Raw genomic sequence first — 15,998 nt, 5'->3', positions numbered from 1 at the left:
GAGTAGCTGAAATGAACTGCCAGAGGCAGTAGTAGAGGCGGGTACAATTTTGTCTTTAGAAAGCATTTAGAAAGTTACATGGATAAGATGGTTATCAGGGGATATGGGCCAAACGTGGGCAATTGGGACTTGCTTAGTGGTAAAAACTGGGTGGCATGGAAAGGCACTTGGGCCTGTTTCCATGAATGTAAGCATGACTCTTCTACTTTACCAAGAAAGAGATGAGATTTTCTCTTACAGCCTGAGTAAAATAATATATGGAATACCAATTCTCACAAATATGCATTAACTCAAACAGCCCTCAAATACAGATTACAGAGTGAGGAAGGATAGGTTGATCAAATTAGAGCCCATTGGATTTTATATGACACCATCAGACAGGTGTGTTTTCAGGTGAGTGGCATGTAAAATAGATCAGCTGACTGGCCCACTATCTTCCCACTTACCCTTGAGCTTATCTCCATAATATGCTAGGTGGGCACGTGCTGAAACAGCCATTTACATAAGAACATAAGAAATAGGAGCAGGAGTAGGCCATCTAGCCCTTCGAGCCTGCCCCGCCATTCAATAAGATCATGGCTGATCTGTCGTGGCTCAGTTCCACTTTCCCGCCCTCTCCCCATAACCCTTAATCCCCTCTCTTATCAAAAACCCATCAACCCGCGTCTTAAAAATATTTAGCGAGGCAGCCTCCACCACTTCAACGGGCAGAGAATTCCAGAGATTCACCACCCTTTGAGTGAAGAAGTTCCTCCTCAACTCCGTTCTAAACCGTCCCCCTTTTATCTTGAGGCTGTGCCCCCTAGCCCTACTGTCTTTTTTGAGCGGGAAGAGTCTCTCCACCTCTATCCTATCCATCCCATTCATCATCTTATACGTCTCAATGAGATCTCCCCTCATTCTTCTAAACTCTAACGAGTACAAGCCTAGTTTATTCAGCCTCTCCTCATAGCTCAACCCCCTCAACTCCGGTATCAGCCTAGTAAACCTCCTCTGCACTCCCTCCAAGGCCAAAATATCTTTGCGCAGGTGCGGCGCCCAAAACTGCACACAGTACTCCAGCTGCGGCCTCACCAATGCCCTATACAGCTGCAGCAAGACCTCCCTACTTTTATATTCAATCCCCCTCGCTATGAAGGCCAGCATCCCATTCGCCTTCCTGACCACCTGCTGCACCTGCAAGCTGGGTTTTTGCGACTCATGCACAAGGACCCCGAGGTCCCTCTGCACCGTCGCCTGCTGCAGTTTTTCGCCCCGTAAGTAATAGTCCTTCCTACCATTCTTCCTACCAAAGTGGACCACCTCACACTTGCCAACATTAAATTCCATTTGCCACTTCCTGGCCCATTCGCCCAGCCTATCTAGATCCTTTTGCAGACTCTCCACACCCTCCGCACAATTTGCCGTTCCCCCAATCTTGGTGTCATCAGCAAATTTCGACACCCTACACTCGGTTCCCTCCTCCAGATCATCTATATAAATGGTAAAAAGCTGAGGCCCCAGCACCGACCCCTGGGACACTCCACTAGTTACCATCCGCCAATCCGAATAGCACCCATTGACCCCCACTCTCTGCCTCCTATTTGACAACCAATCCTCTATCCACGCTAACACCCTACCCCCAACTCCATGTCCCTTGACTTTCTGCAATAACCTCTTGTGAGGTACTTTGTCAAACGCCTTCTGAAAATCTAGAAAGACCACATCCACCGGCTCTCCTCTATCCACCGCCCTAGACACATCCTCATAGAACTCCAGTAAATTTGTCAGACACGACTTCCCTTTAATGAAACCGTGCTGCGTCTGCTCTATCAAGCAATTCCCTTCAAGATGCCTCGCAATTTCCTCCTTAATGACAGATTCTAACATTTTACCTACCACAGACGTTAAACTAACCGGCCTATAATTCCCCGCCTTTTGCCTGTCACCCTTCTTAAACAACGGCGTAACATTAGCCGTTTTCCAATCATCCGGCACTTCCCCAGAATCCAGCGACGTCTGGAAAATAACCACCAAGGCATCCACTATCACCTCCGCCATTTCTTTCAGAACCCTCGGATGCATTCCATCCGGTCCTGGGGACTTGTCCACAATCAGCCCCTCCAGTCTGTCGAGCACCGCCTCTCTAGTAACAGTAATGTCATTAAGACCCTCCAGTCTTACCACCTTTCCATCGCTAACACCCGGCAAATTATTCACGTCCTCCTCCGTGAAGACAGAAACAAAAAAGTTATATCCCCATCCCCTACCACTAGGTCCCCTTTCTCATCCTCTAAAGGACCAACATTCACCCTAGCCAGCCTCTTCCTTTTTATATATTTATAAAAACTCTTGCTATCCTTTTTTATATTAAGCGCTAGCCCAGCTTCATAGTTTCTCCCACCCTTCTTTATCAACTTCTTTGTCAATCTTTGTTGACATTTAAACCTCTCCCAATCCTCTTCTCGCCCACTACTCTTAGATACTCTAAATTCCTCTGCTTTTAATTTAACACTTTCCTTCACCTCCTTCGTTATCCACGGCTTATTACCTCTCCTCCTACTGTCCTTTTTGACCATCGGAATAAATTTCTGCTGAGCACCAAGAAAGATCTCCTTAAAGATCCTCCACTGCTCCTCAACAGACCCTCCCTCCAACACGCTCCCCCAGTCCACATTCGCCAATTCTTCTCTCATCCTACCGTACTCCCCTCTATTCAAAGGACGCGTGTCCAGGAACCCACTTTCTCCTCCTCCATCTGCACCAGAAACTCCACCATACAATGATCATTCTCCCCAAGAGGATCCTTCACCACGAGGTCCCTAATTCTACCCGCCTCATTACATAGCACCAGATCCAAGATAGCTCGCTCCCTCATCGGCTCCAACACACACTGTCCGAGGAAACTATCCCGGCAGCATTCCAAGAACTCTTCCTCGAGCCCCCCGCGTCCAACATGGGTCGACCAATCAATATGCAGATTGAAATCCCCCATAACTACGGCCGTCCCATTCCTGCACGCCGCACTTATTTGCGCGTTAACAACCCGCCCCACCTCCAGATCATTATTCGGGGGCCTATAGATGACACCCACCAGCGTCTTCCTCCCTTTGCTGTTCCTAATCTCCACCCACAACGATTCCACCCTCTGCTCCTTGGCTCCAATATCATCCCTTGCTACCACCGTGATGCTATCCTTAATCAGCAGAGCTACGCCCGCCCCCCCCCTTTTCCCTCCTGCCTATCCTTCCTAAACACTTGATAGCCCTGTACATTCAGCTCCCAGTCCCTGTCACCCTGCAGCCACGTCTCTGTAATGGCCACCAGATCGTATCCATTTGTGTCGATCTGCGCCACCAGCTCATCCAGCTTTATTCCGAATGCTTCGTGCATTCAGATAAAGCGCTTTCATCCCAGCCTTCACCTGGACCCTATTTGCCGTAACGCCACCAACCATACTCACGCCCCCTACTCCCTCTATTATTGGGACATCCTCGTTTGCTCGCCATAAGTAAATAAATAAGGTTCATTTATGCTTTTTTTTAATGAGCCTATTGACTTGAATAATACGTTGCCCAAGCCATTAAACAGTAGAAGTGGATAGACAATTTTAAGTTCCGGCTTGCACAAAGATGGGAAGGAAGAGGAAGCACCTCATTCAGGGGTTGCCCAGCATACATCAGGGACACCCCTAAAAGATGTAACTCCCCTTCCTTGACAAAGCACAGCCTCCCAAACCCCGCTACTCCTTCCTAGAGCTCTGAAATTCCTTCCTGCCCTAAAATCCTGGGACTTACCTTCTCAGAGCAGCCATGTTCCTCTTCAGACATTTTCCTGCAGTCCTGGCTGTGCCCACGACACAGCTGTGGTGCTGCCGGGAGTGACTGAGCTGCCAGCCAATGGATTGGAAAGCAGCTCTTGATGGCAGCACTTCCTCTTGAGTGAGAGCAGAAGATGCAGCCGGTTACTTCAGTTGCCCCTCTGGAGGCAGTGGTGTTGAACAGAACATCTGTTTGTAGTAGGTATGCCTCTAGTTCAGCTCAAGGCTGTTGTTCATATATTCCAAAAGTTAGCTTGATTAACTCATGTCTGCAAAGTTACATTAGATATTGTCTCATGGTTCAAGTGATTAGATTTCATGTCCTGCCTCCAACAGTTGAACCACAGGTGTTTGCCTTATGCCTTGCTAATGGCACAGGAGATAGGGTCTTTCACATTCCTCGGGAGTTTATTGTCTTTGTGGGGTCTTTCCAGACCCGACGTTTTCTTTCCAATGAAGTGAAATGGGGATGCACAATGATGCAAACTGGGCAGCCATTTTTTGGCAATGATTTCTGGTCATCCTTTTTGGACTGTTATTTTTAAAAGCATATTCTTAAAAATTCAAGTCCAAATCACTGCTTGAAATAAGAACATCCTTGTGACAATAAAAAAAATCAGAAATTAGACTCCTTGCAGGCCAGTGGAATTTTTTTCTATTGTGGAACTCAAAATGATGGTCATGTAGAACACCACAGATCATGAAATGTGTACACCTACAGTTTACACTCGCATGCTTCTGAATCATTATCAGCCTGAAACCTATACTGATACAGACCTAGTGAAAACAACATTTATTCAACATCCAGAATGTGTGTGGTTTGTATTATCAAATGGGGGTTGGATTTTAGCAGACTTTGAGCCCAGCTGACCATAAAAAGGGCATATACATTTCAAAAATGTGGTGGGATTACTAGTACTGTAGATTAAAGGCAAAATGTGTCAGACACTGTTTCTTGCCGAATGGTTAACAAAAGCAGCTTTATCCCTTTTTTTGATAGGCAAAATAAACAATAGTCAGTTTAAAACAAGACAAAACTTAGGATGCACTCTTCAAATCCAACCTGCAACATTTCAGAAGGTCATTTTGTTTGCAGCAGTAAAGTGCTGCCAAGCTGGCTTCCTTTTCCCTTGTGTTACCATGGAAACTGAATATAGCCATTCGCAAGAATTAATTGCTTTAAAATGTGAAAGCCAGCATACAGCCAGGACCAAGTGTTCCTCACCTGCATTGTGGCGTGCAACATATCCCAGTGCCCAAGCTGCTGCTTCCTTCACTCCTGGATCAAATTCCTCCAGGCAGATCACCAATGCATCCAGTGCCCCACAATCCACCACCGATTGGGCTAGCTGAGGAGAGTGTTTAGCCACGGCTCTCAACACAAAGGCTGCAGCTTTCTTGTAGAAACGCTTCATGAAAATAAAAGTATTTGATAACGTGTTTATCCATATAAAGCTTTGTGGTGCCTAATTTTAGTAGCTTTCTCATGGTTCTGTATAATGTTTTTTATTCTTTCACGGGATGTTGACGTTATTCATACTTTTGTCTCCCATCCTTTGAACTGGGTGGCTTACCACTTCACAGGGCAGTTAAGAGTCACGTGTAGGTCGGACTACATAAGGAAAGCCTTTGGCTTTCAGAAAGGACATTAATGAACCAGATGGGTTTCACAACAATCAATGAGTTTCACGGTAACTGAGGTTAGCCTTCAATTACAGACTTTATTTCCAGACTCCAATTGCTGTGGTGGGATTTGAACCCATGTCCTAAGTGCAGTCATCAAGGCCTCTGGATTACTAGTTACATTACATTACTACTATGCTACGTTTCCCCCTGTGCACCATGATAACAACAATTAAATAAAAGCATCTGCAGTATTTTGCTTTTATTTGAGAACCAGTGGATGTGGTTCATTTAGACTTTTGACAAGATCTCACATTGGCAGATTACCATGTCACATTAAAGCACATGGGATTGCAGGTAGTATCATGATATGGATTGAAAGCTGATGAGCAGCAAGGAAGCAAAGAGTTGGCATAAATGGGTATTTTTCTAATTGGCAGGCAGTGACTAGTGGGGTTCCAGAGGGATCTGTGCTAGGACCCCAACTGTTCATGTAACATATTAATGATTTGGAAGAGAAAACTAAATGTATCATTTGCAAATTTGGTGATAATACAAAGTTGGATGGGAAGGTCAGCTGTGAGGAGGATGCAGAGATGCTTCAGCATGATTTAGACAGGACAAGTGTGCATATGCATGGCAGATGCAGTATAATTTGGATAAATGTGAAATCATCCACTTCGGTAGCAAACATAGGAAGACAGGTTATTATTTCAATGAGTGTAAATTGAGAGAGGTGGACACTCAATGAGACCTTGGTGTCCTCATGCATCAATTGCTAGAAGTAGGCATGCAGGCAAGCATGCAGAAAAGGTAAAAGAGGATTTGAGTAGAGGGATAGGGGTGTTTCACGGCAATTGTGTAGGGCATTAGTGAGGCCACATCTGGAGTATTATGTGCAGTTTTGGTGTTCTTATCTGAGGAAGGATGTTCTTGCTATGGAGATAGTTTACCAGGCTGATTCCTGGGGTGGCATATGAAGAGAGACTAAGTTGGTTAAGGTTGTATTCATTGAAATTTAGAAGAGTGAGAGGGGATCTCATAGAAATTTCTAAAATTCTAACAGGATTAGATTCAGAAAGAATGTTCCCAGTGGTGGGGGAGTCCAGAACTACGAGTCATAGTTTGAGGTTAAGGGGTAAACCATTTATAATTGAAATGAAGAGAAATTTCTTCACCCAGAGAGTGGTAAATGTGTGGAATTCACTACCACAGAAAGTAGTTGAGGCCAAAATATTGTGTGATTTCAAGAAGAAATTAAATATAGCTCTTGGGGCTAAAGGGATCAAGGGATATGGGGGAATATTGAATTTGATGGTCAGCCGTGATCAAAATGAATGGAGGAGCTAGCTCAAAGGGACAAATGGCCTACTCCTGCTTCTTTTTTCTATGTTTCTAGGTTTCTATGATTGGCTGCATTTGGAAGGAAGTACCATCTTGCAGAACTGTCAGCCAATCAGGTGGGGCAGCATGGTGGTAAAGTGGTTAGCACTGCTGCCTCACAGCGCTAGGGACCTGGATTCAGTTCCAGCCTTGAATGATTGCCTCTGTGGAGTTTGCACATTCTCCCTGTATCTGCTTAGGTTTCTCCAGGTGCTCCAGTTTCCTCCCACAGTCCAAGGATGTGTAGGTTAGGTGGTTTGGCCATAGTAAATTGCCCCTTAAGGGGATTAGCAGAGTAAATACATGGGGTTACTTGGAGAGGGCCTAGGTGGGATTATTGTCAATGCCGGCCCATTGGGCCAAATGGCCTGATTAGCCGACAGCACACCAGCCCATCCAGGCACAGTGCTGCAGTGGCTGGAAGAGGTATTGCAATGTCATGCCTGAGACTAAGCTGTGGTCCTGGGGACAAGAGGGTAGGGGATATCCTGAGGGATCACGAGAGGACGATCTCGCTGTAAGCCAATGGGAGAGGAAGAAACAGAGGTCTATGGTCAATGAGAGGAGAGCACCCATTAGTTTGAAGGGGCCTTCCAATAACTCCCTGCCTGAGATCGAGGGCGAGAACATTTTGGGTCTCCCACCCTCAGTCATCAGATGCCTGCCAGCCTGAAATTCGATGATGGGTGGGAAAAGACCTTAACTGGCCATTCAGTTGCCACTTACGGACATTAATGGGGCATGGGTGGGCCTCCCATTTCAGTTTCTGTCTGCCCCACTGTAAAATTATGTCAGGGTTAGGCAGGACCCCAGAGGGAACCCCATCCATACTATTTTGTTCTCCCTCTGCCAGTTTTTTTTTATCAAGTCTGTACATGGGCAAACACTGGCAAAACTGCTGATATAATTACATCACATTCATCCATCATTTCCACTTTGTTAAAGATCTAAACGTAAACATCACCAAATGAAAATTACATTGCAAAGGTTTGGATTACAGCTGACAAATTATCTGCTGCTGCATAGGCATTGTAAGTCTGCCAATGTGGTAGCTCTGAAGAAAAGTTTTAAGAACAGACTAATCATGACTGTTCTTTTCATTAAATTTTCTTTCCTTATGTAATGCAACACAAACACCATTGTATGAAAAGATAAAGTAACTGGAGCTTTCAAGATGTGACCAGAAACTACAATGAGCAGAACAAAATGTGAATCGCCATATTAATTACCTGGAAGTTAAACTGAATAAACCTTGTGGCACCTACTCATAAATAATCAGTGGATTTTAATATACACTGACATATCCTTCCCCTTTTGAAAAAATTAATACAATTTTTATTTTAAAATATGCACCTGACAACAACAAGTGAAAAATTATGTTCTTGAAATATACAAAAATGGCAATTTAATAAGCTTTTTCTCTAAACAGGTTTGAAATAATGTGTCATCACTGTAATCATCAACTTTAAAGTCAGGAAGGTAGTTTTGCCCAAGGGACAAACAGATTGCTTGCATGTGCAGCTAAACTCTACATGAACTGGCTAATTAGCTTCCTTCACTTGCCCTCAGTCACTAAAGTATGATAGGCCTTTTGTGACCTCACGCTAATCTGCTGGTGCCCTCAATGATCCCAGCTAACCACTGTCTCACAGCTGCCTGACAAACTAAAAGCCAATGTGCAAAGCCTCCTTGGTGTAGGCAATTTATGCTGTTTTTAAATGGGATCCCTTCAGTAGGAGAAAAAAATATACAAGACTAGCTCACAGTTGGAATACAAATCACTATGGCATATGCAATTACATTTATTTTAATAGATGCTTTCACTCTTCTAAGTAATGAGAAACTGTGGAACTCTATCTTTATGATTTTGCCAATATTATCTCTTTTTTGATCTCAGTATAAAGGAAATATGAGGTCTTACATTTTGTTCCGCCAATGAATACACAAGCTGCGGAAGAATGTCTCCCTTAACAACAGCCTCAGCCAGATCATCATTGTAATTAGCTAGACGTCCCAGTGCCAAAGCTGCTGTCTGCTGAATGTTTGGAACCACATCTAGTAAGAGGGGCCTCAAAAGAGACATCACACCTATGAGAGAGGAAAAAGGATGATTATATATTTTAGTTTTATTCCACAATACTGTGATTTAGAAAGCAACTGCTTTTTAAATCATGCTTGTTCAGTCTTTTTATCAGTTGTTTTCTGCTAGATGCAGACAGTATTAAAAATATATTTTAAAGAGAGAATAATATTCTAAGAAATAGCAAAAATATAAATGAATCAAAATGACAGCATCCATTATCAGTAGACATTAGTTCATTTGTTATCTTAATTTAAAAAGTACAAGAATGAGGGTTGTAATTTTCCACGAGAGGTATCTTATGCCATACTCTGACAACGGAGGTAAACCTTCTTTGTTACAAAAATGAAAAAGCAAAATACTGAAATCATCAACGTCATTTGTATTAATCAGATACTCACTGAATTACAAAAAACTTCCTTCAATTACAACAGAAAACCACTACTTCAAAGAATGACTGATACTGCTAATATTTCTTTTCCCATCCAGCACTGAAAAGTCACTTCCTATTAACTACACGTTCATCAATGTGACCAAGAGCAGCAATGTTTACACTATTTAAACTATCAAAATGAATTAAATTTTGACAAAAGGGAATTTAGTATTCTACTATTGTAGCAATAGAGTGAATGAGTCAGTTTGTTTATTTGATACATTTTAGCCTTTAGAAAACTGTATGAGTATTAATTGCAAATAAAAATATATATCACTATAAAAGATCTATCATAATAAATTTGCAACATCACACAAGAGAAAACTACTTAATTGGCCGCAAAGCTCTCCGGGAAAGTCCGAAGGTTGAGTGGGAGCAGCAATATATCAGATTTCACTTTATTGGCATACTTTTGTATAATAATAAGATTTACATTATCAAATTGCTTTGTAAATATTTACTGATGAAAAGTCTTAACTTGTATATATTATTGGGATGATTCATAAATTTTGGATTATGTTAAGAATCTTTTAAAGTTGGCATCCCCTTAAGTTCTAAAGATTGTCATGTAGCTTTAAGAAAGAACATGTGGAAACATGCATAGAAACATACTTAGAAGATTGAAGCACGAGTAGGCCATTCGGCCTTTGAGCCTGCTCCACCATTCATCAAGTCAATACCCTGATCCTGCCTCTCCTCCATATCTCTTTGACCCCCAAGAACTATATCTAATTTCTTCTTGAAATCACACAACATTTTGGCGTCAACTACTTTCCTTGGTAGCGAATTCTACAGACACACTACTACTCTCTGGGTGAAGGGATTTCAGTTCTAAAAGGTTATCCTCAAACTATGACTCCCAGTACTGGACTCCCCAACCATCAGGAACATTCTTTCTGAATCTACCATATCTAATCCTGTTAAAATTTTATAAGCTTCTAAGAGATCCCCTCTCACTCTTCTAAACTCCAATGAATATAATCCTAACCGATTTAATCCTGCCATTCCAAGAATCAGCCTGGTAAAACTTCACTGCACTCCCTCTATAGCGAGATCATCCTTTCTCAGGTAAGGGCACCAAAACTGCACACAGTACTCAAGATATGGCATCACCAACACCCTATTCAATTGCAGTGAAACATCCTTATGCCTATTCTCAAATCTTCTCGCTATGAAGCCCAACATACCATTAGTTTCCACTGGCGGGTGAAACTAGAACTAGGGGGCATAGCTCAAAACAAGGGAGGATATAGTTCTGAGTTGAGGGGGGTTGTGAATCTATGGAATTCCCTGCCCAGTGAAGGAGTTGAGGCTACCTCATTGCATGTTATTAAGGCAAAGATATATCGATATTTGAACAGTAAAGGAATTAAGAGTTATAGTGAGTGGGCGGGTAAGTGGAGCTGAGCCACGAAAAGATCAGCCAAGATCTTACTGAATGACGGAGAAGGCTCAAGAGGTCAGAAGGCCTATTCCTAGTTCTTACGTTCTTATGTCATAGTTGGGGTGTAATGGGAATGGGCATTAAAATCTCTCACTGTATTCTGTGCCCTGATCTTGGGATTTGATCTTTATTGGGGACAATGAACTTATGGCCTGAAAATGCAAACAACTCAGTTCCTTTTTGTGTTCGTACTTGCTTTTTGCTTGTCTTGTTTGGATTTTTAGATGCTTCAGGTTGGAAGGGACCGATTTTAGCAATGTCACCTTTTTGATGAATAAATTCCAAATTTAAGCACTAAAACCTGTTAACCTTAGCTACTCGAGCGATAGGCAAATTATGGAGAAATATTGCCTTTAACTTTACATGTTATTCAGAAAGCTCTATGTTATTATGTATCTATGTGGCTCATGAAGACAAAAAGCTTGAACAATCTTGGTCTTCCTATGGGAAGCTCTTATAATTATAACCATATAAAAAGTTGGCATAATCTTTCTGAATAGCAGTTTATCATAGAATCATAGAACAGAATCCCTACAATGCTGAAGGAGGCCATTCGGTGCATTGAGTCTACACCTACATCAAGCCCAGCAAGGCCCTATCTGGTAACCCCTGTTAGTCTCCTAGGGCAATTTAGCATGCCCAATTAACCTAACCCACACATCTTTGGAATGTGGGAGGAAATCAGAACACCCGGAAGAAACCTGTGCAGATATGTGGAGAACATGCAAACTCCACACTGACAGTGACCTGAGGCAGGATTGAACCTGGCGTTGTGAGGCAGCAGTGCTAAACATTCTGTCACCATGCTGCTCAAAAATAAGAGTTTCACGAAATAATTTTTAAAATCATTTTATGATACTTTCAAGTTGTAAAGTAAATACATCAGGGTTTTCACCCAGAATTATTTGTTTTTATGTTTCAAAAGCATTATGATCTCCATTTTCACCTGTGCACATATTTTCAATTATTGACAAAAATTATGTGATAATGGATAGTGAAGTGCAACTTCAATGGATTCCATTTTTGATCACTTAAAGGCAGCAGTGTTGATTTTACTCTGTATTACATCTAGAGTATCGCTATTTCCTAGGCTCTTTGAAGAGGTAAAAACTGCAGAGATCTTCTGTGAAGTTGAGTTTCTACTCCCTTTGCAAAATGTATACTTGCAGAAGTTTGGCAAAGCAAACATTGAAGTTGTAGGGGAATGAGGAAGGAGTAATGATACATTCCTCTTCCCTTATTTCTATTTGGCAGAGGCAAATAAGCTTTACAGTTTGGGTCACAGGATCTGAGAAGAACTAGGCAAAAAGTAGAAACACTAAAAGGTAAGCATCAAGATTAGTGCTCACAAATCTTTGGACTGAACTCTTCCAGCTGCTGTTTACAAACAGAGATAGACTCCTTGACAACAACTATTTCTGCTGTGGAGGAACATCAGACTAATGTAGATGATATGAATCTTGAACTGGAATCTGGATGTATTCCGGTTATTTGCACCAATGTTACACAGGGTAATGGGAGTGAAGGGGTCTGGAGAGAGGAAGGAAAACTGAACCCCATATCTCTGCCGAATATTATGCACGATGGTGTAGTGAAGATCACCACTGTTGAGGACTCAAGACCTGTATCACACAGGTTATATACATATATTGCTAAACTGCTGTGCCCATTTTGCCCATCAAGTATGCCTCACCCCCAAATCTCAGATGATTACAACTAAACTGCAATGTGACCAATGATGCCAAGCCTTTCAGCAGCTACCACCTCTTTACAAGTGTAAAAGTATTTATCCGATGAATGCCCCCTGCCTGTAAACATTTAACCTTAATTCATACAATTAATAATATACTTCCAGAATGTTCACATGATCTCCTCTCATCAATTGTTTAGTATCAAAATTATCATAACAGTAATTGACATTCTATTCAATTTTTTAATTAAATATTTCATTATTTTTTGATTTATTATTGTCACATGTATTGGGATACAGTGAAAAATATTGTTTCTTACGCACTATGCAGATAAACATACCATTCATAGAGTAAATGGGACAGTAAGTAGTCTCACAACACCCGATTAAAGTCCAACAGGTTTATTTGGTAGCACGAGCTTTTGGACTGTTGCGCCTTCATCAGGGGGGAAGGGAAGGAGAGTGTGTGGAGTATAGTTTCGCAGTTACAGACAAGGTGAAGAGTAAGATCAGCTTAATAAATGATAGATTCATTCAAAGGTCTGTGGCAGCAAGGAAGAAGCTATTCTTGAGTCAGTTGGTATTCCCAGACTTTTGTATCTTTTTCTCAGTGGAAGAAGGTGGAAGAGAGAATCTCCAGGATGTGTGGGACCCTTGATTGTGCTGGCTGTTTTTCTGATGCAGTGGGAAGTGTAGACAGAGTCAACAGATGGTTTGTGTGACGGACTAGGCTGCTTTCTCAACCTGTATTAATAGTTCAAATTCATTGGAGCTAAATATATTAATTTGCAGGGTCAATTTTTCAGATTAAATCTGTTACCAGCACATTTGTCATTTTTGTGTATTCCATTCTCTCTTACTCAAAGACCAGAGAACAGACATATGTAATGTTTCAATTTACAGTTACATGCATGACCCTTGTGGAGTAGAAATGTGTTTACATGCTGCTATGTATGAATTTTTACTCCTTATTGGTAGAGGTTGGAAAATAAAATGTAGTGTGCCCCAAATTTCTACTGTTTGCCTCCAGCAGCGGAAGCCTTCAGATAGCAACCCAAATTTGGAATGCAATCCCCATGGCTGAGCCACCATATTTCCCAAGGCCAGTTAGCTCAGTTGTTTTTGGCAAGCATGTGGTTCAGTATAATGTTGACAACAAGGTTTTGATTCCCATTCCAACCTTCATCCCCTTTCTGCCCTGAAGATGGAAAGTATTGCGAAACCACCACCGACAAATTACTGCAACAAAAACTGTTTATGTACATGGTAAAGAACAGGATTTCCAAACCTGCTGTCCAGGGAATATTGGAATTCAAATATCAATCAAGATATTGAATTTATTTGGATCTTGAAGAGGAGAATTGATTATTCTTATGTTGTACCTATTATTCAACTTGAAAGAAAATTGATTAATCTCCCACTGTTGGGTCGCAATATCTGAGAAAGACCAGGCAGCAAGTACATAGAGAAACTGAAAAATAAGCATGCTCACAAAGTTTTGGGGCTGCTCTCTTCCAGCGATAGACTCTTTAAAAACAGGTATTGTGCGCAGTCACTTTCAGCGTGCCCCAAACCAACATCCTTGCTCTTCTATTCTTATATTTGGAATCATTATCTATAAAGTTTATACTCATCTTCCATGTGTATAGCATTAAGAACCTCTATAATAATGAAAGTCAACATGCTTAAAATTTAGCATGAATATTGTCATTCCCCCTTAGGGAGACTACCAATGATGTTATCTGTGAAACTGGTTTTAAAATAACATATAAAGAGACACTTCCCTGACTGGTGCGCACCACAGGGACCACAGTGCATTATCAGCTCCAGATATATTATTTTAATTTGATAAATTTCAATTGAAATTTTGCTTTTGTTATGGTGCTCATTTAAAGGTCATTCTTTAGCTCATTCTTTAGCTTTCCGTAGTTAATTAGGTGTAATATTCTAAATATGTCGTGGTTATGATTTTTAATCAAAAAGAAAAAGATGTTTGTTACACACCGATATTCAAAATAACAACAGATTTATTGTAAGAGCTGTTGCCTGTGCGGAGTAAAAAATGAAACTAAAGCATGAGCCTGTGAAACACCACAACAACATTAATATCAAATCATGTGACTGGCTCTTAAAGCAATTATGCAATCACTTAAATATATAGCAATTAGTTACTTAGTTTTATTGGTTATGCTTAAAATAGTATAAGGAACACTTAGATGTTTCATTAATCAATTAGTTTATTTGATTTGACTCAAAGAGCATAAAGAGATACTTATTGACAGTAGTGGTGAGATGGCGTAGCAGAGTATAGAATAAAATAGAATACCTACATGCAGAAGGTCATTCGGCCCATGAAGTCTGCACCAACAACAATCCCACCCAGGCTCTAAGCCCATACTCCATGTATTTACCTTGCTAATCCCCCGACATGAAGTGATAATATAGCATGGCCAATCAACCTAACCCGCACGTCTTTGGAATGCGGGAGTAACCTAAAGGAAACCCTGATGACATGGGGAAAACATGCAAATTCTACACAGTCCCTCAGAATTGAATCCGGGTCCCTGGTGCTGTGAGGCTGATTTGTAATGTTTCACTTTGTGAATATATCTTAAACAGAATCAAGATTGACTTCTGGTCCCCTTGTTCACCAACTAGCTGTCAGAAGTTGAATTAACATGGTAGCAAAGAATAGTTGCCTAAAGGTGAATGTTGGAAACAGAGAATAATGGCTGGAAAAATAAATGCCAAGGTATGATTACCCACAGATGTTCTGACCAGTGGAATAATGAAGTGGATATGTGAACACAGGTTACATCCCTATCAAAGAGGAAATAAGGTATGGTATTGGCATTGTTGCTTCTTAACAAAAGTAAATTCAGAAGCAGAGTGCTTTGTGAGCTGGATTGCCCATCAATGAATTCTGAATTTTTCTATTCAGTTTCATGGATGAAATTTCCAGAAAGATGACCTACTGGATACATATGAGCCACGGTAAGATTTTGAAAGTCCATGAAGGAATATACCATGGGAGACTTTAATAGATTGTATAAAACAGTGCAGAAATTTAATTTAGATATTCTCTGTTCAGTGCTCACATTTAAGTTGCTGGATTGTGCCAAGGTGTCATACATGATAGCTCATGATCTGAACGGGGGTTCACTTCTTGGAAAGAAGTTTTGGATCAGTTGTCTGTTGCCTCAAATATTCTTGGAAAAGCATTTATTTCCAGCAGCTTTGATGGCACAAATGGGACATTCTACATTATCAGAAAGGATGGAGGACTCAATGACATCACATTTTGAGATCATCCAGGTTCTGGACACAGGTACTTGCACAAGAGCTACAGACAGAAGGAATGAGGATGAAAACACTTTAGCAGAGCTGAGTACTAAGCATATGACAGGATTAGACAGCAATGGTAGGTGAATGAACTCCAGGAAGCCCAAGTTACAGTTATCAGATACTTCCAATGTGATTCAAAATGTCTTTCTTTGATGAGCTGACGAAAGCAAAACAGCAGGATCCTCAAAGTGATACATGACA

At 41.3% G+C, this 15,998-nt stretch overlaps 1 protein-coding gene across 2 annotated transcripts in view; it reads right to left on the bottom strand.

Moving 5' to 3' along the window:
- The window catches only part of spag6 (sperm associated antigen 6), a 135,501-nt gene that overhangs the window by 71,377 nt on the left and 48,126 nt on the right, over nt 1-15,998 (bottom strand). For both annotated transcript variants that reach the window (XM_080211160.1, XM_080211150.1), the window contains exons 3-4: nt 8,727-8,893; nt 5,025-5,208 (exon numbers count right to left, since the gene is read on the bottom strand). In XM_080211160.1, the coding sequence (XP_080067286.1) occupies nt 5,025-5,208; nt 8,727-8,893 (351 nt within the window). The remainder of the gene's footprint in view (nt 1-5,024; nt 5,209-8,726; nt 8,894-15,998) is intronic.

This window comes from Carcharhinus amblyrhynchos, chromosome 2 (genome assembly GCF_965287045.1).
Source record: "Carcharhinus amblyrhynchos chromosome 2, sCarAmb.v2.hapA, whole genome shotgun sequence".
NCBI lineage: Eukaryota > Metazoa > Chordata > Chondrichthyes > Carcharhiniformes > Carcharhinidae > Carcharhinus > Carcharhinus amblyrhynchos.
Note: the sequence above shows the minus strand (reverse complement) of the source record. Positions and strands in the feature narration are given on the sequence as shown.